The sequence below is a fragment of the Apodemus sylvaticus genome, chromosome 19, assembly GCF_947179515.1.
Source record: "Apodemus sylvaticus chromosome 19, mApoSyl1.1, whole genome shotgun sequence".
Classification (NCBI taxonomy): domain Eukaryota; kingdom Metazoa; phylum Chordata; class Mammalia; order Rodentia; family Muridae; genus Apodemus; species Apodemus sylvaticus.
Window position 1 is genome coordinate 7,834,169 of NC_067490.1, and position 22,332 is coordinate 7,856,500.

General features: G+C 44.2%; 1 protein-coding gene and 1 non-coding gene across 2 annotated transcripts in view; one reads left to right on the forward strand and one right to left on the reverse strand.

Moving 5' to 3' along the window:
* The window catches only part of Dnah8 (dynein axonemal heavy chain 8), a 238,386-nt gene that overhangs the window by 123,780 nt on the left and 92,274 nt on the right, over positions 1-22,332 (forward strand). Inside the window, exons 57-68 of the mRNA XM_052164217.1 lie at positions 42-164; positions 1,925-2,055; positions 4,084-4,237; positions 6,377-6,541; positions 8,166-8,392; positions 10,165-10,283; positions 12,042-12,145; positions 13,271-13,447; positions 16,162-16,329; positions 16,886-17,101; positions 20,196-20,333; positions 21,735-21,862. Coding sequence (XP_052020177.1) covers positions 42-164; positions 1,925-2,055; positions 4,084-4,237; positions 6,377-6,541; positions 8,166-8,392; positions 10,165-10,283; positions 12,042-12,145; positions 13,271-13,447; positions 16,162-16,329; positions 16,886-17,101; positions 20,196-20,333; positions 21,735-21,862 — 1,850 coding nt within the window. The remainder of the gene's footprint in view (positions 1-41; positions 165-1,924; positions 2,056-4,083; positions 4,238-6,376; positions 6,542-8,165; positions 8,393-10,164; positions 10,284-12,041; positions 12,146-13,270; positions 13,448-16,161; positions 16,330-16,885; positions 17,102-20,195; positions 20,334-21,734; positions 21,863-22,332) is intronic.
* LOC127670321 (U6 spliceosomal RNA) lies at positions 19,773-19,876 on the reverse strand. The gene has a single exon (XR_007974533.1). It is a non-coding gene; the product is annotated as a U6 spliceosomal RNA (small nuclear RNA).

Genomic DNA, 22,332 nt, shown 5'->3' on the forward strand with positions numbered 1-22,332 from the left:
AAGAAAGTGCTTCTTAAATATTTTTCCCTGCTTTCCCGTAGGTGCCGTCCTTTGAATTTCTGGGTGAGAAGCTCCAGTTCTACCAGAGACAGTTCAACGAGATCATCAGGGGCACGTCTCTCGACCTTGTGTTTTTTAAAGACGCCATGACTCACCTCATTAAGGTTGTGTTGACTGTCTATTTCCTGGTGTGCTCGAGTGCCTTCAAGACTTAGTTCCGTAGGGGAACTTAGCGTGAGAGCACCCATCCCACCAGGCAGCCCAGAGAGGAGCAGCCCTGGGTCGAGGCAGCTCACTGTTTCTGAAAACAGTGGATTTCTGAGACCGCCCTTGAGTCCACTGGCACAGCAGCATGCGGTTTCTGAGGGCAGATGGGTTTTGGGTCCAGAGCTTTTGGGGTTATGATCCCGATAGCTCCCCGTGCTCAGAGGAAGCTAGAATGGCCTGTGAAGAAATGCCCTTGTCAGAATTTGCTTAATTATCGTGTGTGCAGATGTGGGTGCCCATGCTGCAGAGGCCAGGGGAGGATGTAGGGCAGCCTGCCCACCACACTCTCCACCTCATTCCCTTGAGACAGGGCCTCTCACTGAAACCACCTCTCTGGAAGCCAACCATCTCTGGCTGTCCTCCTGTCGTAATGTCAGGAGTGTGTGACCACCCCTGGCTTTTTACATGGGTTTCCAGGATTTGAACTTGCGTCCCTTTGATTGCACAGTAAAGACTTTTCTTTTCTTTTTTTTTAGACAGGGTTTCTCTGTAGCCCTGGCTGTCCTAGAACTTGCTCTGTAGACCAGGCTGACCTAGAACTCAGAGATTCTCCTACCTCTGGCTTACAAGTGCTGCCTGTGATTCATGGTGAGCACTGCCGCCTCCAGGCACACAGTATGGACTCTTAGCCACTGAGCTATCCCCACAGCCCTGTCGTGGGGACCATGCTGCCTAGGGATAAAAAGAAAAGGTTGGGCATGTATACACACACACACACACACACACACACACACACACACACGTAGCTGTGCACATACACATGCACACACAAACACACATGCACAAAAACACACACACACACACACACGCACATGCACATGGGGACCATGCTGCCTAGGGATAAAAAGAAAAGGTTGGGCATGTACACACACATACACACACATGCGTGTGCATGCACATACACATGCACACACACATGCACAAAAACATGCACGCACATAGGCCCACATACCAATGCCTAGGGATGAAAAGACAAGGTCAAACACACACACACACATACACATACACACACACACACACACACACACACACGAAACTAATATTAAAGAAAATTGAAAATAAGTACTGACACTCAAACATAAACACACAGAAACTTCGAAGCAGAAGAGAGTGAAGGCAATTTGTTCTTCTCTAAGATGCAGACATAGGGGGTGAAGAAGGCTCTGGAGAGGCTGCTAAGGCAGCTCAGTAGTCAGGAGCACTTGCCTGCTTTGCTGTAGACCTGAGTTCAGCTTCCAGCACCCATCTGGGAGCTTCATAACGATCTGTAACTCCAGCTCCTGATGATCCAGTGCCTTCTACTGACCTCCAAGGATACATTTCTCTCTCTCTCTCTCTCTCTCTCTCTCTCTCTCTCTCTCTCTCTCTCACACACACACACACACACACACACAAGCATGCCCACACACACATGCATGCACTTACGCACGCACGCTTGCGCGCACACACACAGATAAATTGAAAAAATAATTTGATTTAAATAAAACAATGTGACACATTCAAACAATAACAACAACAAAACCCCAAAATACCGCATTATAAGGAAAGAGTCTGATGTATTCTGGAAACACGTGGTCAGACTTTGGACCCTGTGAGTGTAAGAATATTCAAACATCTGCGTCCATTCTTCCAATAAACACTCTCCTTTCAAACACAGATATCTCGGATCATTCGAACCTCCTGTGGGAACGCACTGCTGGTGGGTGTCGGTGGCTCGGGAAAGCAGAGCCTTTCAAGACTGGCCTCTTTCATCGCTGGGTATCAGATATTTCAGATCACGCTGACCAGGTGAGCTGGGATAAAACCTAATGATGTGCTATCCACAGTTAAACGTTCATGTTTGAAATCACGACACTTTGGTGTGTCCCTTTTCCTCAGAAATTTTTTTTTTGTGAATTATTTACTGTGTGTGTGTGTGTGTGCATGCATGTAGGTGGTGTGTCAGAGCACTCTGGGGTCTTGTTTTCTGCTCCCACAATGGTGGTCCTGAGGTATTGAATTCAGGTTGTCAGGTTTAATAGCAGGTACTCTTACCAGTGGCCCGCCTTTCAGACCACTGCCCCCATTTTTAAGTGAACTTTTCTTTAAGTATTACATGTGTAAGAACATGTGCACAGATGATGTGTGAGTTGTACGTGCTCAGGCAAAGACCTGCATGGTGACAGTACCAGCCGCCGTGACAATGTGGATGGGAGAAATTTCTTAAGACCATTACACTCGGTGAAGAGCTACAGGTGGTCAATGGCTACTGAAGAGGGAGGGTTAGTTTCACCAGGATTGGTTATAGTGGTCAGCCTGAAACACACTTATGTAAGAATAATGCTAAATGGCAGACTATGTGTTTGTGTGTATGTGTGTGTGTGCATGTGTGTGTGAGAGAGAGAGGGGAAGGTGGCAGAGGATAGAGGACAAAGGCATAGAATAATAATTATGGTATGAGAGATTAAAAATTGAGAGAGCATGAAGGGAGGACATGGGAGGAGTTAGAGGGAGGATGGGGGAGGGAGACCTAGAAATGATGTGAGCACCAGATTCCTGTGTGAAATCCTCAATAAATAAGCAATTGAACAGCACAAAGTGTGTTGAATAGAAATTAAAATATGTTAAATAGGGATCAGTTAAAAGTTAAAAAAAAAACAACAACTTAAAAGTCAGGGTCTTAACATCTTAGAAGACATACTCCTGGCTTCTCTGGGGATAGCTGGAGGAGCTGCCACCAGAGCCTGCCTCGCAGCTGCTGTGCTAGGCCACGGCTGCCTCCTCAGATGGGACGGGTATTCTTTCCCTCCAGTAGAGACTCCAGCCCCAGCCCATCTTCCCTTGTTAATACTAAGCCAGGTCCCGAGATGTATCCCAACAGTGACCCCCGGAAGGGGGCCCTGCCTCTTGTGCTGTCTCACTCTCGTCACATGACGTCGTAGACGACACTTCAGCAGAGGTCTGTCTTATTTTTATACATAGCAACCACTGCTGGCAGCACTTACATCTAATGGGAACAGGGCGGAGAGAGAAAGCCCGGAGCCTTCCCTTCCCTCGACCATGAACCCTCTCATTCCAGCCTTTGCATCACTCACGCCAAATTGCACACTCTCTCCGTGGGCTCTCTCAGTATCCAGCACACTCTCTCCGTGGGCTCTCTCAGTATCTAGCCACTTAGTGAGCTGTGCACACGGCTGCATGCGATGTAATCTGTCACCAGTTTTTATTTGTAATTTATGGTGGCTTCCCCACCCCCAAACCAAACTCACACAGATTTTGGGTTAGTTTTAGATGTCAGATGGACGTCCACTTGAACGATATCCATTGATCAGGATGGCTGGGTAGGGGTTAATGTTCATATCCCTCTACCAGGAATATTTCTGAATCACTTCCATTAAATTCTCCACTCCTCTGTTCTCGAGATGTATGTTACATTTTTGTTTTGGATGACAACCCTCAGTTCTTTATCTCAGCTCCCTGTGGTTTCTGGAAGACACCATTACTCAGTACGTGTTGGAGCCAGTAGAGAGGTCTGCTCTAATCACCATGGTTTGTTACTATGTCTCGAGATAAACTGGGACCATGCATGTTAACCTCTTACTTTTACATTCATGTGTATGCGTGTACCTATTTGTCGGTATGCTCACCACATGCGTGCAGTGCCCACAGGGGTCGGAAGAGGGCACCAGGTTCCCTGGAACTGGAGTTATAGGCAGTTGTGAGGCAGCCGTTGTAGAGCTGGGACCCTAACCTGAGTCCTGTGATGGAGCAGCACTGAGCAATAGCTCCGCCTCCATTGAAATCCTTGAAAAAAATCACTTATGGCTTCTCGCCTAGGTCTTACAACGTGACCAACCTGATAGAAGACCTAAAGAATCTGTACAAAGTTGCTGGCGCCGAGGGCAAAGGCATCACCTTCATCTTTACGGACAACGAGATAAAAGATGAGGCATTCCTGGAATACCTTAATAATTTGCTGTCCTCAGGGGAGGTGGGTCCGGGAGAGGGGCGGCTCACAGTGTCAAAGTGTGTAGTGCAAGTGTGCATGTGCATGCATGTGTGCACATGCATTTTATGTGTGTGTGTGCCCACACCCAGGTGAATGCATGTGTGTGGATATATGTGAACATGTGTGAACTTGCATGTGGAGGTTCCAGGACAGCCATGGCTATCTATCATCCCTCTTGGACACCATCCATCTTTTGTTTGTTTTGGGCAAGAGATTTTCTCATGTGCCTGGGGCTCTGGCTGGCCAGCGAGCCCGAGGGATCTGCTTGTCTTCATCTGCCCAGTCCTGGAATTGCAAACACGTGCCCCTGTGCAAGGCTTCTTACGTAGGTGCTGGGGCTCGAACTCAGGGCCTCAGTACTTGAATTACACTTGGCTTTTGTTATTTTTTGAAATATGTAAGTTCTGGAGATTGAATTTAGATCCTCATACTTGCGAGGCCAGAAATTTCCCAGTCGAGCCAGCCTCCCAGCCCCTAAATCCAAATTTTGTTTGTGTAGGAAGAACAGCAAGTTTACAAAAGCAAGACTGTTTTGCATGCGTTCTTGACTTGAGAAATGAGATTTAAGCACACACCATGTAGTGGGTTATTTCATTTTGTTTTTATATTTGTGTGGGATGAATACTATGTGTGTGTATATATATATATATACATATATATATATATATATATGTATATATATGTATATATAGTTTTATTCCACTTTAAACAGTTCCTGGCCTATCTTTTATCTTGAACTTGCTCCTATGCCTTGCTTTATTATTCTACCTATTTACCAGTTAGGAGTACAGAATGATTAGGTGAATTTTGCTTGCTGGAAGTGGGTCTTGCCTTGCTGGTTCCCATGGCTACCCACCTACCTTTGGTACTTTGTTAGAAGGATGCCAGCACTCATATCTGAAGTGAAATCTCACAACAGTGAAATTGTCGTCCGGTTTCCACATGCATGTGCATGCACATCAGTACACATAATGTGCACTCTGCCCACACATGTGAACACATAGCTACACACATAGAGACATAGATAGATAGATAGACAGACAGGTAGGTAGGTAGGTAGATATAGATAGATAGATAGATAGATAGATAGATAGATAGACAGACAGACAGGTAGGTAGATATAGATAGATAGATAGATAGATAGATAGATAGATAGATAGATCACAGGTAGCCTTTAGGAACTAACGTCCAAGTGTCCTGTGCTTTCACTGAGGGGCCATCTACAGCATGCTTTCCATGCAGGAAGAGGCGCTGTCATGTATACACCAAGTTGTTTACACCGTGTCTCTACTCAGGGAAGCCTGTGTGGGACTTGGAGCTGGAAGACCTTGTTAGAGCTGTCCACAACTGTCCAAGTTCCAGACTCCCAGGCCTTTACCATGTATTAGGAGTGCATGAATCAATTGTTTAAGCTCAGGGGCACTGTCATAATAATTAGCAATGGAGGAGATATCACCAAAGCCAAATTCTTAGACCCCAGCCAGTGGGAAGCTCCCCAAACATGCCCTTCTCAAGGTCAGGCCTGGTGCTCTTGACTCTGGCCAGCACACCAGTGATTGGTTGCTTCGTTTGATGGGAGGAACCAGAGCTAAGCAGAGGAGGGGTGGAGGGGGGCATTCTTAGGGTGACAGCTTCTTGGTCAGGGGGACCATGAATTGCTCTTGATTACCATGGTCAGTAAAAGAGTTGCTCTCTTGGCAAACTTGGAATGTGGTTGAGGAGCAGAGAAGAGAGTACTAATGGTGGTGGTAATGGTAGTGGTGTGTGTGTGTGTGTTTGTGTGTGTGTGTGTGTGTGTGTGTGTGTGTGTGTGGTGAGACAGAGATAGAGACAGAAGAGAAAGAGAGAGAGACAGAGAGAAAGAGAGAGAGACACAGAGATAGAGCAGGGGGAGAGGGAGAGGGAGAGAGAGAGAGAGACAGAGATAGAGCAGGGGGAGAGGGAGAGGGAAAGGGGGGGGGGAGAGAGAGAGAGAGAGAGAGAGAGAGAGAGAGAGAGAGAGAGAGAGAGAGAGAGAGAGAGAGAAAGGTGACCAGACTTACAGGAGCGCAGCAGTAAATTCACAGTAGGAATTACTTAAAGCACACACCACACTCTCCCTCTCTTGTATGCTCCTCAAAGATCTCCAATCTATTCGCCCGAGACGAGATGGATGAAATCACCCAAGGCCTGATATCGGTGATGAAGAGGGAGCTGCCTCGCCACCCTCCCACTTTTGACAACCTGTACGAATACTTCATCACTAGATCCAGGAAGAATTTACATGTTGTCCTCTGCTTCTCCCCGGTGAGTCTCCATTCCTTACCTGGCAGATCAGCACCTGATGAGTGACCTTCATCAGTGGTGACATACTTGGCCAGACCTTTCTTTCATGAGACTAAAATGAATTTTCTTCCTAGCACAATGATCCCTGGACCTAAATCGCTTTACCAGTGTGGCCATTTAAGAATATTTGTGTTATTTGATGTTGTTGCATAGCTTACCAGTTCATGAATCACCAAGAGACATATATTATTTGAATTGTGAAGACTTTGGTAATAACAGTCTCGCTCATCTATATTTCCAATATGGACATGACATCTTCTTGATGGGTTTCCAGCTTTGACTACGTCTAGCTCACTGTGCTGGCCAATCTTCTGCCCCATATGGCTACTCACATTTTTATTAATTAAATTGTGTAAAAGTTAAAACCCACTTTCTGGGTCTTGCTAACCTCATTTCCAGCATTCACTGGCCATGCATAGCCCGTGGCTGCCATGCTGGGAAGCACTGGAGGAATCAGACATATAGGATATCTACAACCTTGTGGATGCTCTACTGCACAGCTCTACTCTACTCTAGAGGATCTTTTCCCCTTGTAGGGTGGAGACACAGTCCAATGATCAGAACTCTTCTTCATAACCAGATACTGGACATGTTAGGGTCAGAGTCCAAGCCTCAGGTATCTCAAAGAGGCCAGCCATGGCCACTGGTACTCCAAAGGCCAACTGAAGAGACAAATTAACAGTGAAAAACAGAAAATGGAAATTTATTCAGCATAGTCACATTGAAAGGAGGAACCAGGGGGTCCAGTGGCATGCCCCTTCTCTGCCCCAAGTCCATCTTCCAGGTTCTGTTGTGAGGTTTAAGTTGAGATAGAAGGCAAGAGCTATGCATAGCTAAGCTTTCCTCTCAAGGTGTGGCCTGGCCATCCTCGCTCCAGTCTTTCTTGTAAGGTGGACTGACAAATTGTCAAGGTTGTGCGAGTGCTCACCAAAGGGAGGTTTAGAAAATCCTCTTTCCACCCAGGACTGTCACATCTATACTCATCCCAGTGTCTGTGCAACCCCTGTCCCAATCCTCTTGCCAAGGTTTCTTATTGTGAGTTTGTTGTCACTTTCTTCTTAGAAGGCTGTTCCTAGATTTGAAACAAATATGGCAGCCATTTTCCCCGGGACAGGAATTCAATATGGCAGCCATTTTCCCAGGACAGGAACCCAACATGGCAGCCATTTCTCTAGGATAGGAACCCAACATGGCAGTCATTTTCCCAGGACAGGAGTCCAATGTGGTAGCCATTTCCCTAGTACAGGAACCCATTATGGCAGCCATTTTCCCAGGACACCTTCTCTCAGCTAAACACTGACTAGGCACACTGTGCAGCCCTGAGAAGGTGTTTTTCTTCTTCTTTTTCCTTTTCCTTTCCCTTTTTCTTCTTTTTCTTTTCTTTTATCTTCTCTTCTCTTCTTTCCTTTCCTTCTCTCCTCTCCTCTCCTCTGCTCTTCTCTCTCTCTGTCTCTCTGTCTGTCTCTTTCTCTCACTCCTTTCTTTTAAGTTTGCAGCATCTCACTGCTGGCCCAGGTAGTGGATACATCCCTTTCTCCAGTACTTCTTCCGTGTTTCTCATGTCTTTTAATCTTGTTCTCCACAGGTTGGTGAGAAGTTCCGAGCCCGGTCCCTCAAGTTCCCTGGCTTGATTTCAGGCTGCACCATGGACTGGTTTAGTCGCTGGCCCAAGGAGGCTCTGATTGCCGTGGCCTCATACTTCCTTTCAGATTATAACATTGTCTGCTCTGCTGAGACTAAGAGGCACGTTGTAGAAACTATGGGACTCTTTCATGACATGGTTTCTGAGAGTTGCGAGAATTACTTCCAAAGGTATGTGAGCTTGGTAGCTGTGAGACTTATTTCCATGGGGAAGTGAGGTTGCATAAGATTGGTGGCTGCTGGAACTGGAAACACAAAGTTCTCTCCAAAGAGGAATTAAACTTAACGACCAGTAAGCTACTCTTTGCATAGACTGATCATGCAGGGCCAAGCATATCCCATTTTTATTGCATTGATTTTCTCATGGTTAAATAATGAAAAGATGCCAGACAAATGAGATTTAAAAATTAACTAGAGGCCATGCTTTTAAATACCTCTTTAACCCTCTAGGACTCAAAGTAGCAGATGCTTAATGAATCACTGTTTCATTTGCTTAATTTTGTTTTGAGAATGACCTAAATAATTCCTTATAAATGGTCTAAAACCTCTCATCCCAATGCATTATTTATTCTGATTAAGGAAGGGCACTGTTTTTAAGTTTCTTTATTGCCTTATGTTGAGGGAACAGTTAGGTTTGGCATTTGCACAGCTGGGTCTTATCAAAGCTTTTTTGGCAATTAATTATAAAACAGGACTTTAATTGGGTACAGGAGAACCACTCAGGGAGAACGGTCATGGTGTGCTCATTGTGAGCAAGTTGCCCACAATGGTCTAAAACAAAACAAAACAAAACAAAACAAAACAAAACAAAACAAAACAAAACTGTAGGGTTTTCTTTTCCCACAATGCATGGGAGCTGATGAACAAGATCAGCAGGTAGGACTAAAGCAGGGTCTGCTAGGGCCTCCAGAAAAGAGAGCTCCCTGCTGGGGCTTCCAGAATATTGAATTCCCTGCTTGGGTTGACTGGATAGGTTTTGTGAGGTACAGAACCTTCCTGAAAAGCTATGCTTGTTTTTCTGTGCAGAGTCTAGGTAATGCTGAGAGTTTTGAGGGATGGATGCCCATGCCTTAGGGTGTTTGCTTCAGCCATCCCCTTCTTTTTGCTAGGATCATGCCTAGACCGCCCCTCTTTAACTCTTTAAATGAATGTAGGTGTTTCTCAGACCGTCTGGAAATTAGTGAGTGAGAATCCTCACAATTAGGCAGATGTTATTTATCCTGCCTCTATCACCTGGCAAGATCAGTTTCCTTTTACTTCCATATGACTACAAAATGTATTTCTTGATTTATTTTCTGAAAAATTTGCTACATCTTTTAAGCTTTTCCCATTCCCTTACACTGAAGAATGATTTTTTTTATTTACAAAATGATTTTACAAAGTGAACATTTTTTCAAACTGATGTAGTGATGGTTACATATATGCCCACATTCCAAACAAGCAATCAAAAGACAAAAGCAATCAAAAGGAACTGTGAAAAAGTTAAAATCTCTCTGAACTCCAGAGGTGAGTCATGAAGTCAAAAATGTAAGGCTACAATCCATGAAGACTCTAGACCTTACTTCCTTATATGTGAAATTGCTTTTTGTTTATTTCTGTGGTCATAATGAGCTGGTCTTGTGCTGAGCAGCAAATAAAAACCAAGTATGGAGCCCACTGGCACAAACACCACCGCCCCTCTCTTCTGTCCAGAAACTTGCTGTTGCTAGAGCATGTTCATGTATGCTGATTCACTTGATCTTAACAAACCCTGATGGACACCTTTCCATCATCTTCCATATGTAGAAACACCCATGAGGGCAAGGATATGACCTGTGTTTACCCATGGCCTCCTAGGATGCCAGGCACCACCCATTGGCTTTCACGGTGGAAGCAGTGGAAGGGACACTTTACAGAAGGACACCAGAGTGACCGAAGAGAGTATTGTTATATTCCATTTTCAGATACCGCCGAAGAGCCCATGTGACTCCCAAATCATATCTTTCATTTATAAATGGTTACAAGAACATCTACACTGAAAAGGTGAAATATATCAATGAACAAGCAGAACGGATGAATATCGGTAAGAGGAATGGCCAGTTTTGTCATTTTTAGGGTTTGTTTGATGGCAATCCCAATGTTTTATTGAATGGGTATCATTGTGTTTGAAAATCAAACACTCTGTTTTTTTGTTTTTTGATTAAAAAATATGTATATGTGTATGTGACTGTATGTAAGCATGTGACTGTGTGTGAATATGTGACTGTGTGTAAGCATGTGACTGTGTGTGAATATGTGACTGTGTGAATATGTGACTGTGTGTGAGCATGCGACTGCTTGTGAGAATGTGACTGTGAGCATGTGACTGTGTGAGCATGTGACTGTGTTAGAGCCTGTGAGCATGTGACTGTGTTAGAGCCTGTGACTGTGTGTGAGCCTGTGACTGTGTGTGAGCCTGTGACTGTATCTGAATATGTGACTATGTGTGAATATATGACTGTTTTTGAGCCTGTGACTGTGTGTGAATGTGTGACCGTGTGTGAGCATGTGACTGTGTGTGAGCATGTGACTATGTGTATGTTACTGTATATGAATATGTTGACTGTGTGTTCGTATGCATGCATGTGAGTGCAGGTGCATATGGAGGTCAGGAGGGGACATTGAATCCCTTGCAGCTGGAGTTACAGTAAGTGTGAGGCACCCTGCACTGGTGTTGGGGATAAACTTAGGTTCTCTGCTAGAACACCAACCACTTGTTAGGCTGGAACCTCTGCTCGCCCACCCATGCACGAGCTGGGAAACCCCATTTGCCTTCCTTTCCCCAACCCTGCCTGAAAAACTCCGAACAAAGAAATGGCTCCAAGAGCCCAGTTCCCCATTCTTGGCAGCCGTTGGAACCTCCTCTATGACCCTGCCAGCCACCCACGTCCCCGGCTGAGCACTCAGCTCTAGACCATACTTGGGTGCAAACCCAGCTTATAGTTGTCTTGTCATTACTCTTTGCCTAGTCTATAAAACTGCCCCACCCTGGCCTTGGTGTGGGACTTCCTCAGTCCTGTTCTTTGGGACTGATGAAACCATCCAAGAGCAGCGCCTAACAATCTGCCTTTATCTGCTTTTAATCTGTCTTGATCTGGCCTGTATCTGCCTCACCGAGGGAGAGAAAAACTATCACCTATGAGCCATCTTTCCAGCTCCTACTTAGTTATTTATTTTAGTACTTATTTTGAGGCAGTGTCTCCTATAGTCTACCCTGGCCTCTAACTCAATACATGTAGTCCAGGATGACCTGTAACTCCTGAGTTTGTCTAATAAACATTCATTTAATTATTAAAAGTAGGTCATGTTAGCAAATGCCATTTGACCTGGTCTTTTTTTTTTTTTTTTTAATACTGGGCAGTTGCAAATGGAGGGCCCCTTGCTTTCTTTAAATCCATGGCTAATGGCTCTTTTAGCCCTGGGTTCACCGTGTCAGGCATGAATCACAGTCTCCAAATGCTGCTTGCTGACTAGAAAAAGCCATCTTGTTGGAGAAGCAAAGCCGGAATGAAATAAAACTGGGGCCAAGGAGATGGGGCCGAGGAGATGACTCCGTGGGTAAGGCGTGTGTCATATAATAAGCACAAGGACCCAAGTTCGGATCCCCAACAACCATGTAAAAAGCGTGCTAGGAATACTGATTTGGTCTCGTCCTAAAGACAGGTATACATCTGTCCACGGCGAGCCGAGCTGAGCCGTGCTGTGTTTGTTATGTATGCCATACATGGGCCTTCCTTAGACATAGCGAACACACGCCTGATGCCCATAATCAGCAAGGGTGTGTCCATGTGTTTTTGTAAAGGTCTCGACAAACTGATGGAGGCCAGCGAATCTGTGGCCAAACTCTCACAGGATCTCGCGGTGAAGGAGAAGGAACTGGCCGTGGCTTCTGTGAAAGCGGATGAAGTGAGTTGGCATCCACCCCGTCCCGACGGACACGACACACTTCCCATCACTTTGAAAGCATTGTTTTACATTGTTATGTAATTCTCAGATAATCAATTGGAAATTACATATCAAAATCATTATTTTAAAACTTTATTAAAAATAAATTAACAGAACATAAGCATGTAGACTAGTGTGGTAAGCCCATTAGCCTGTACTGTTCAACTTATACAGAGACATGTCTAGACTAGGACATCCTCTGCCTGCTCTAGAAGATTCTTCTCTGTCTACCTAAGTTCTTGCTGCCACTTGCCTGCCTGTGCATTTCTCCTTAACTGTGAGTTATATTAAGTCTTGTCTTTAAGGTCCTCTCATATTCTAATTTTCTAGGGGAGCCAAGGCTCATCAATTTATCTATTAATCTATCATTCAGTCAATCAACCAATCAATCTATCTGTCTATCTATCTATCTATCTATCTATCCATCCATCCATCCATCCATCCATCCATCCATCCATCCATCTATCCTACTCTTGGTTTTTAGAGACAGAGTTTCAGTCTTGACTGTCCTGGAACTCACTCTGTAGGCCAGGCTGGCTTGGAGATCCTTCTGCCTCTGCCTCCCAAGTACTGGGAATAAAGTTGTCCACTAAACTGTTTTAATTATCTAGACAGTCATAGGCTGGAAACACCATTCTTATGAAAGCTTATGTTGGTTCATATATACTCTAAACTCAAGGGCAGCTTATTGTTGGGATACTTCAAGGTACCCCTCAGAAACTATTTTAAAGATTTATTTATTAACTGTGTATATATTTGTATATGTGTCCACACGCACACAGAAGGAGGCCAGAAGAGAGCATCTGATCTCTTAGAGCTGGGGTTACAAATACTTGTGAGCCACCTGGTGTGGGTGCATGGGAACTGGATTTAGGTCCTTTGGAAGGGTTGTCAGTGCTCCCATCTGCTGAGCCATCTCCCCAGCCCCCCCAAAGTAACTTGTAACACACACTACAATATAGGTGACTTAGCTAGAGATCTTTGCTCTTAGTTTCTTGTTTTGTACTCTACTAAATAAAATATCTCAAAGACTCAAACCCATACGTTTCACTCTAAAGGGTTTGACTTACTCTCTGATTTTACCAGGTCCTGGCAGAGGTCACAGTGAGTGCCCAGGCTTCAGCCAAAGTGAAAAACGAAGTCCAGGAGGTAAAAGATAAAGCTCAGAAAATTGTGGATGAAATCGACAGCGAGAAAGTGAAAGCAGAGACTAAACTGGAGGCCGCCAAACCTGCTCTGGAAGAAGCAGAAGCAGCCTTGAATGTGAGCGCGCCTCTCTGTGCACGCTCTGTGTCTGTCTCTGTCTGTCTCTCCCCCTCCCCTCCTCCCTCTCTCCACCTCTCTCTCTCTCCACAAATCACCCCTGGTACCCGGTTTCGTTATGTGGAATTAACCCTGGACCTTTGTAATCAGGAAGCAGAGCCGTGTTCCCAACCACATTTATAACGCAGTCTGGAGACAGACGTCGGCTCCGTTTCCTCAGCTGCAGGGCTTTAGTGTGTTTGCTCCTCGTCGCCTCTTACTTTCCTTCCTGAACCAGCCTTCCTCGAGAACCTGAAGCAGAGCCTAACCTGGGGATGTCCCATCCTGTGACATTGAGACGTAACCCTGTCAGCTCCAGATGTGTTGGGCTGCACTCAGCTATCCTGGGACACATGTGGCTGAGGACCCTCGGGTTGGACATGCCTCCTGAGAGCATCATAGATTCAGATAAAGGGGGTAGCCTTAGCCGAGCTGCTTGCCCCTTTAAAACTCTGTTGTGTGTTTTCACTTCTCTATGGATAAAGATCCGAGATGGGCGTCCATGGCTGTGAGGCAAGAAGGGCACCATTTTTATCCCTTTCTTCCCTGCTGTCTCTCCCTTGCCTTCCCTCTTTCCCTCCCTCCTTTTCTTCTCCTGTCACTGTTTTCTTTCTAAAAAGGGAATGGTCCTACTATGTTGCCCAGTCTGGCCTCCAGCCATCCATCTGCCTCAGTCTACCAAGCAGCTTAAACAGCTTGTGTGTGCTCAACACACACAACAGGTACATGGCTCTCTCTGGAGGTGGGGGATGGGCCTTGCCTTCTCAGGATCACTGCTTTTCTTATATAACCGGGAGCCAATGATCTTGATTTTCTAAGTCTCCACAGATATTATAATAATCCATCATAGATTCTTTTTTTTTTTTTTTTTGGATTTTTCCAAGACAGGGTTTCTCTGTGTAGCCCTGACTGTCCTGGAACTGACTCTGTAGACCAGGCTGGCCTCAAACTCAGAAATCTGCCTGCCTCTGCTTCCCAAGTGCTGGGATTAAAGGTGTGCGCCACCACCGCCTGGCTTTTTTCTTTTTTTACTATTATTTATTTAATGTATATGAGTACACTGTAGCTGTCTTTAGACACACCAGAAGAGGGCATCAAATGGTTGTGAGCTATCATGTGGTTGCTGGGAATTGAACTCAGGACCTCTGGAAGAGCAGTCAGTGCTCTTAACCACCGAGACATCTCTCCAGCCTGATTATTGAGGTTTATACATAGGCATCAGAAATAAGATCATTTGTTGGGAATGTTGACAGTGTTCTGTCTGCCTGTCTATTCTTCATCTAGTATCTGTCTATTATTACTATCTGTCTGTCTGTCTGTCTGTTTATATTCACATGTCTCTATGCATTATGTATTTTATTTATACATATGTATATATTGTGTATATATCTATGTTTACATATGCATGTATTATATATGTATGCATGTACCTATGTTTATATGTACATGTGTGTATTATGTATCTATATTTGTTATGTACGGATATATATATGTATGTATGTCTCTCTCTCCTCAAAATTCTGTTGCTGATAAACAACCTGACTCCATTCCTATCCATGTCTTAAACTTTGCCCTTGCTATTCTTTTACTACATACATTATGACTCTCCATACAGAAGCACCTGTGAGGTTCTGGACGAATCATGACCTCTTACCTTTACATGTACCTAATTGAGCTACTGTTCCTCTCCTTGCTACGACTGCTTTTCCTAACCTTTGCTGTGATCACAGCCATTCTTAGAATCTGGGCCCAGTCCTCACCCCTCTAGAACATTTTCTGTTCTTCTGAGCTCATCTCTGTTCTCCCATCACCCTATGCTTCTGTCCTGACAGGAATCTTACTTTAAAGTAGCTGTACTTCCTCTGCATCCCTTGGGAGACTATGAAGGCAAGGCTGTTTCTGTTTGCTATGTTTGATATAGGAGAATGCCTATAGCTGTTAAATAAATGAGTAAATGTATAGTAATCATTTAGTTCCATGTCCAGGATGCACCCCCTCTCCACTCCCTTTATGGGTCTTGTGTGAAAGAACCAGATGAATCTTGAGACATTTTGTTGACCCGTGTTCTCCTTGTATTCCTGAGCTTGTCAAATAAACAGAAATCTGAACCTAACCATGAATGATCCTTGTCTTTGTTAGGGTTTTACTGCTGTGAACAGACACCATGACAAAGGCAACTCTTATAAGGATGATATTTAATTGGGGCTGGCTTACAGGTTCAGAGGTTCATCAAGGCAGGAACATGGCAGCATCCAGGCAGGCATGGTGCAGGAGGAGCTGTGAGTTGTACATCTTCATCTGAAGGCTGCTAGCAGAATACTCACTTCCAGGCAGCTAGGATGAGGGTCTTAAAGCCCATGCCCACAGTTACACACCCACTCCAACAAGGCCATGCCCACTTCACCAAATCCACGTCCACTCCAACAAGACAACATCCACTCCAACAGGGCCACACCTCCTAATAGTGCCACTTCCTGGGCCAAGTATATACAAACCATCACAAACTATTATGCAGAAACCGTAGGATTTGATTCCCCTGAGGAGAATTGGAAGATGAAATACACTTTGGTTTTTTTCCTGCTTTAATCATTTAAAAGTATTAGGTTTCCATATATAAGTCTACTTTACCACTCAAGAAATTTTTTTTTTATATTGATTCCTATTCCCAACTATAGACCATCAAACCAAATGACATTGCCACGGTCAGGAAGCTTGCCAAACCACCACACCTCATTATGAGAATCATGGACTGTGTCCTGCTGCTGTTCCAAAAGAAAATCGACCCTGTTACCATGGACCCAGAAAAGCCCTGCTGCAAGCCATCCTGGGGAGAGTCGCTGAAGGTAGGAAAAATAACTAAGTCTTGTAGGGATGCATCAGGTATCTTAGGACACAAAGAACCAGCCAGACTAGCTGTCGGGTGATCACCAACTACTATGCACTCAAGAGTTTACTTTAAACCTCATGTTATATTCGGGTTTTCCCCCCCCATCACTGCTACACAGTCCCTGATATAATAAATTTATAAAAAGGAAAGGTTTATTTGGGCCCACCATGTTGTTTTCGGGCCTTGATCGATTAGTAGCAGGTAGGCAGGTTCAGCACTGGAGCAGCGTCTGAGAACTCCTGTCTTGAGACATGGCCACGAGGCAGAGACTAATTGGGAATGATGTACACTTCTGAAACCTCAGAGCCCACCCCCAGTAACATGCCTCTTCTGACAAGACCACGCCTGCTAATCCTTTCCAAACAGTTCCATCAACTAGACTGAGTATTTGAATAGAGGAACCTATAGGAGCCATTTTCATTCAAACTACCAGGGCTAATAAGTCCACATCAGTGCAGGGCAGTAGGGTTCATCTTCTCCCAGACCTGAGAGATTGCTGTGCTGTCTTCTAGCTGATGAGTGCCACGGGGTTCCTGTTCAGCCTGCAGCAGTTTCCCAAGGACACCATCAACGAAGAGACCGTTGAGTTGCTACAGCCCTATTTCAACATGGATGACTACACTTTTGAAAGTGCCAAGAAAGTCTGTGGCAATGTGGCCGGGCTGCTGTCCTGGACCCTTGCTATGGCAATATTTTACGGCATCAACAGGGAAGTGTTGCCCCTGAAGGTAAATTTCCCTCCTCCTCATAAATCAGTGCTTGGTAAAATCAATCCTGAGAATTAGTGTTAGCTGGTGTGCACCCTGGCTGGCCTTCACGTGGGACACATAACCATGGGAGCAGGGACCGCCTCTAACTCTGGCGCCTGACTTTGGGACCCTTTCCCTCTCCTGGACTGCTTAGTCTAAAAAAAGGAGACATGCACCTAGTCTTCATTCAATTTGATAAGTCGAGGCTGCCTGATACCCATGGGAGGACTCCCCTTTTCTGAAGAGAAAGGGAGGAGGGGGAGAGGGGAAGTTGGGGCAGGGAAGACTGGGAGGAGAGGAGGGAGGGGAGACTGCAGTCAGGATGTGAAGTAAATAAATACATTAATTAACTCACAAAATAATAAATATATGCCCCATGTTGTAGGAGAGAGTAAAGACTATACCTACTCTTAAAAAAAAAGAATTACTATTAGCAAACAGATTGTAATTTAGAGTGGCATGGGCAAATGTTTCTGTAACCACGTTTTAATTTTAGTATTTATTCATTTATTTTTGTAACGTACAGTTCTGGATGGCCTGGAACTAGCTCTGTAGACCATGCTGGACTGGTGCTCACAGGGATCTGCCTGCCCCTGCTTCTCTGGATTCAACCCACAGTGGCTAAAGTTGTACACCACTCTGCCTGCTTTTCACTTTTGTGGCCTTATAAAGTTTCTCTTCTTTTTCTTTTCTTTTTTATATCTGGTGCAAGCTTCTTGGCAATGCAGACAACAAAAACTAACTTGTTCACATCAGTAGGAAATGAGTTTTTTCAGAATAAGCATCGAGCTGCTGTCAAGGCAGGCCGGGCTTGTTTTGGAAAGCTCAGAGGCTAGAGACTGAGCTTTGAGCTTGCTTACCGCATTCCAAGCTTACAGAAGTTAGGATCAGCACTCAGTGAAGACCGGACTGAAAGTCTAAAATATATAAGCAACGTTGTTTATGAAAGGAGAGAAGCACGGCGGGGGGGGGGGGGGTTGTTGGCAGCTCAACCCGTAAAAGCTTACTTTGTAAGAATAAAGTTTCATCTGTGAAAAGTTTCACAGTTTCATCTGTGAAAAGAAAAAGTCCAGTGTGATGTAATGTCAGCACCAGGGGGACAGAGACAGGTAGTCCTGTACATATTTAAATACATGCACGCACCTAAGTTACGTATGCACAGCAAAAGGGGCAGAAACAAGGTTGCCTTAGAAATGCAGGCAGATGTTAAAAGGGATGTTGCTGAGACCCAAAACCTCAACACCGGAAAAACTTTTTTACACTCTGAGGAAATAGACATTGTCAAAGATGCAGCCGAAGCATCGGGCAGTCGCTAAGCTCCCACCATATACGCCCGAACACACACGTTGTCTATGCAATGATGTGTAATGTATTCTACCATATCCCCAGGCTCAAACTCAACCCCTGCACCCCAACCAAGCGGAAAGCGCTGTGGGCGCCAGCGGAACACTGCTGGTCTTTGTGAGAAGCCTCTTTAAGCTCTGCGTAGATAATTATGAATGAAGTAGAAAATAAAGTTTAATAGAAGGAAATTATGGAAAAACAGCAACTACAGTCCCAAATGGAAAGATAACCAAATGAACACTTTACTAGAAATTTAGATTCAGAGGTAAAGGCCCATAAGAACAAAGATTTTTTTTTAATTAATTTAAAATATGATCCACGGCCAAGATCTAATTATAATAATGCTTTGTGAAAGAAACAAGATAGCATTGAATTAAATGAAACATGAAAAGGAATGAAAATACATTTGTATCTTAAGTGGCAACCAACAAAAACACTCTGGTGGCACCGTAGCGCGTGCCGTTGGTCTTCGATAGGTCTAGGGGTTCTGAGCCAGCTTCTCAGAGGCTAGGCGCAGTGGCACATGCCTGTAATCCCAGCTCCTGGGAGGCAGGGGCATCTGGATCGCTGGGACTTGAGGCTAGCCTGGTCTACAGAGTGAGAACCCACCTGAATAAATACTCAAACAAGTACCCAAGAAAGAAAATGAGACATTTATTAAAGAACTTCTACCTCAGATAGCTCTGATTATAGAACAGTGATTATTTTAAACTGATAGGAAGCAGATAGTTACCATGTAGGATTTAGAAAAGAAAAGAAGAGGAAAGGGGAAAAAATTACTGTTACATAACTTCATTTCAAAAAAACATCTTTACCAAAACCATAAACTAAATTGCTGATAAATCCAGTAGTATTTATCAACATATCATTTTTAAGAATTAAAAGCCAGTGAGAGGAAGAATATGTATAAATGCAGGGATGCATATTAGGATGTATATTAGGATGCATTCAGATGGTAAAACACCACAAGGTCACATCACCAGTTAGAAAAGCATTCCAAAGGACCAGAGAGATGGCTCAGCAGTTAAGAGGACTGACTGCTCTTGCAGAGGACCTGGGTTCAATTCCCAGCACCCACATGGCGGGTTAGAGCCTCAGTCCCAAGGGATCAGAGGCCCTCTTCTCAGACACGTGTGCAGGCAAAACACCCAAGCGCATAACATGATATTTTTTGTATTTAAAAATACCAATGTGTGGCAATGATTAGAGTCTATTAATTAAAAATTAAAAATGACATTTAGTACCCCCCCTTTTTTTTTTAAAAAAAAAAAGAGAAGCTAGCCTTTATTTCCATGTTTCTCACATTAAAAATATGGAACACTTCGAGAATCTGCATGCCATCCTTGCCCAAGAGCCGTGCTGATCTCAGTATCATTCCAACTTCAGGACATGTGCTGCCAAAGCAAGCACCACTCAGTCAGTACCTTCTTAACACAGTACTTATGTCTAAAAAAAAAAAAAAATCAAAGTTTGGGATTTTTTATTCTTTTTGCATTGTTGCATTTTGTGCATTTTCCATAGCAACCATTAATAATTAAAAGGGGAAAAATTAATAAAATATCCCCAAGACGGCCTGCCTACCCAATTGGCAAACACTGAAACAGATGACCCCAGAAGTAGCACCCGCTGCAGAAATTCTGTGATTTACATGATAATTTACGGACTAAGACCATGAATGTTTCATAGGGCTTGTGTGACTCTGCGTGAACCATTTCCCCTTCCTTCCAAGGCAAACCTGGCCAAGCAGGAAGGCCGCTTGGCCGTGGCCAATGCGGAACTAGGGAAGGCCCAGGCGCTGCTGGACGAGAAGCAGGCTGAGCTGGATAAAGTCCAGGCCAAATTTGACGCCGCGATGAACGAGAAAATGGTGAGACACACAGGTGCTCTGTGGGAAGCGGCTCTGAGGGTGCATGAAATGCGGCTTTAAGGCATATACGTAAAAACTGGGCACACTCCATATGTCATGTCTCAGTACATGCAGATACTTATCTTCTCAGGTATTTTCGTTTCTCAGAGAGCATGCACTCCCTCTCATAGGTGGATCCTATCAGTGTCTTTTGCCACCCAGTCATATCTGCCTAGACCTCTCTCTGCTCTCTATCCATTCATACCTATTATCTATCCATCTAGTCATCTATCTCCCATCTATCACCAATCTATAGCTATCTGTATAACCATCCATGTAGATCTATATTTATATCTATCTGTATATATTTACCTATTTATATGTATATATGAATGTATGTATCTATGTGTAGCTATCATCTGTCTTTCATCTATACAGATATACATCTATATCTATCTGAATATCTATTTATTATCCATTCATATGTATGTATGAATGTATCTATGTATCTATCATCTATGTATTTATGTATCTATCATCTATGTATCTATTAATCATTCCTCTATCCACATAGATATATATCTATCTGTATATTTATCCATATATTTATATGTATGCATGTATGCATCTATCTATCTCTATCTATCTATCTATCTGTCTATAATCTTTTTATAAATGACATAAAAGCAGAAGGAAAATGAGGGGTTAAGGAGAAACAGAATCACTGAAATGGGAGGGAGGACAACAGGGACATGGGTATGAGCTAAGGACAATTTTATGCATATATGAAATGCCATAATCCATTGTTTTATATACTGATTAAAAATTAATTAAAGGAATAGCATCATTTTTACTATGGTTTATTTTTGGAAAAGAGTTAATAGAAATACTGCTTTAACTTATATAAATCTTGGGAGTTTCATAAAGTTTCCTTGAATTTTAGCCTCATTTAATTTTTATGTAATTATTCATCTTGGGGACAGGGTTTTATGCACCCCACTTTTCCCTCCACTCAATGCAGTCAAAGATGACCTCGAACCTCTGAATCTCCACCTCTAGGCTGCTGGGATTACAGCCTTCACTACCACATCTGGCTGCGCGGGTTGCTGGTGCTCAAACCCAAGGCTTCATGCGTGCTAGGCAAGCACCCTCCCAACTGAGCTCCAGTCCCGGCCCTGTTTACACATGTCTTTGAGATTTTGTAATGTTAAAACCAAACAAAAACAAAACGAACCTATCACCATATAATGAATGAATGATCAAAATGTAATTGATGTGTTAGTTTATCACTGTGTTATTTTCCAGCCACATTGATTCTGCAAGCTGAGAAATTCTTCGGCATAGTTTTATGCGGTAACGTGACATATTCCTGCTCAAGAACTTTACAATGTTGTCTGAGACATTTCTCATTTCTGAATGCAGGATCTGCTCAACGATGCCGACATGTGCCGGAAGAAGATGCAGGCAGCCTCCACGCTCATCGACGGGCTGAGCGGGGAGAAAGTCCGGTGGACGCAGCAGAGCAAGGAGTTCAAGGCCCAGATTAATAGGTAGGCTGTCTGTGTGGGCTTCCTTCTCAGCCACCAACGCCCGTCCCACCTCCATGGGACATCAAAACCACAAATCCCACCCCCATCCACACGTCTCTGAATCCCCCAAGGTCTGCAATCACACCTTTGAGGTAAAACACAAAGGGACTTGGCCGGAGCTCTGCTGGACATGTTTCTAGTGGGAGTGGGGTGGGGCTGGGGACGCCGCTCATCTGGTGATGTTGCATTTCACTGTTCACCGGGACTGCCTGACACTTGTCTGATTCCCCGGGCTTACCCTCGGTGATTTCAACAACGTGCATTAGGCAGGGAGAGGACTCAGCCCTTGGAGGCCCTGCCTTGCAAAGATGTGGAAAGACAAATGTGGTGGTGCCTGTCTGGAATCCCAGAACTAGGAGGTTAACGAGACAAGTAGAGCTCTGGGGCCTCTCTGGTCAGCTAATGAGCTCCAAGTCAGAGAGAAGCCCTGC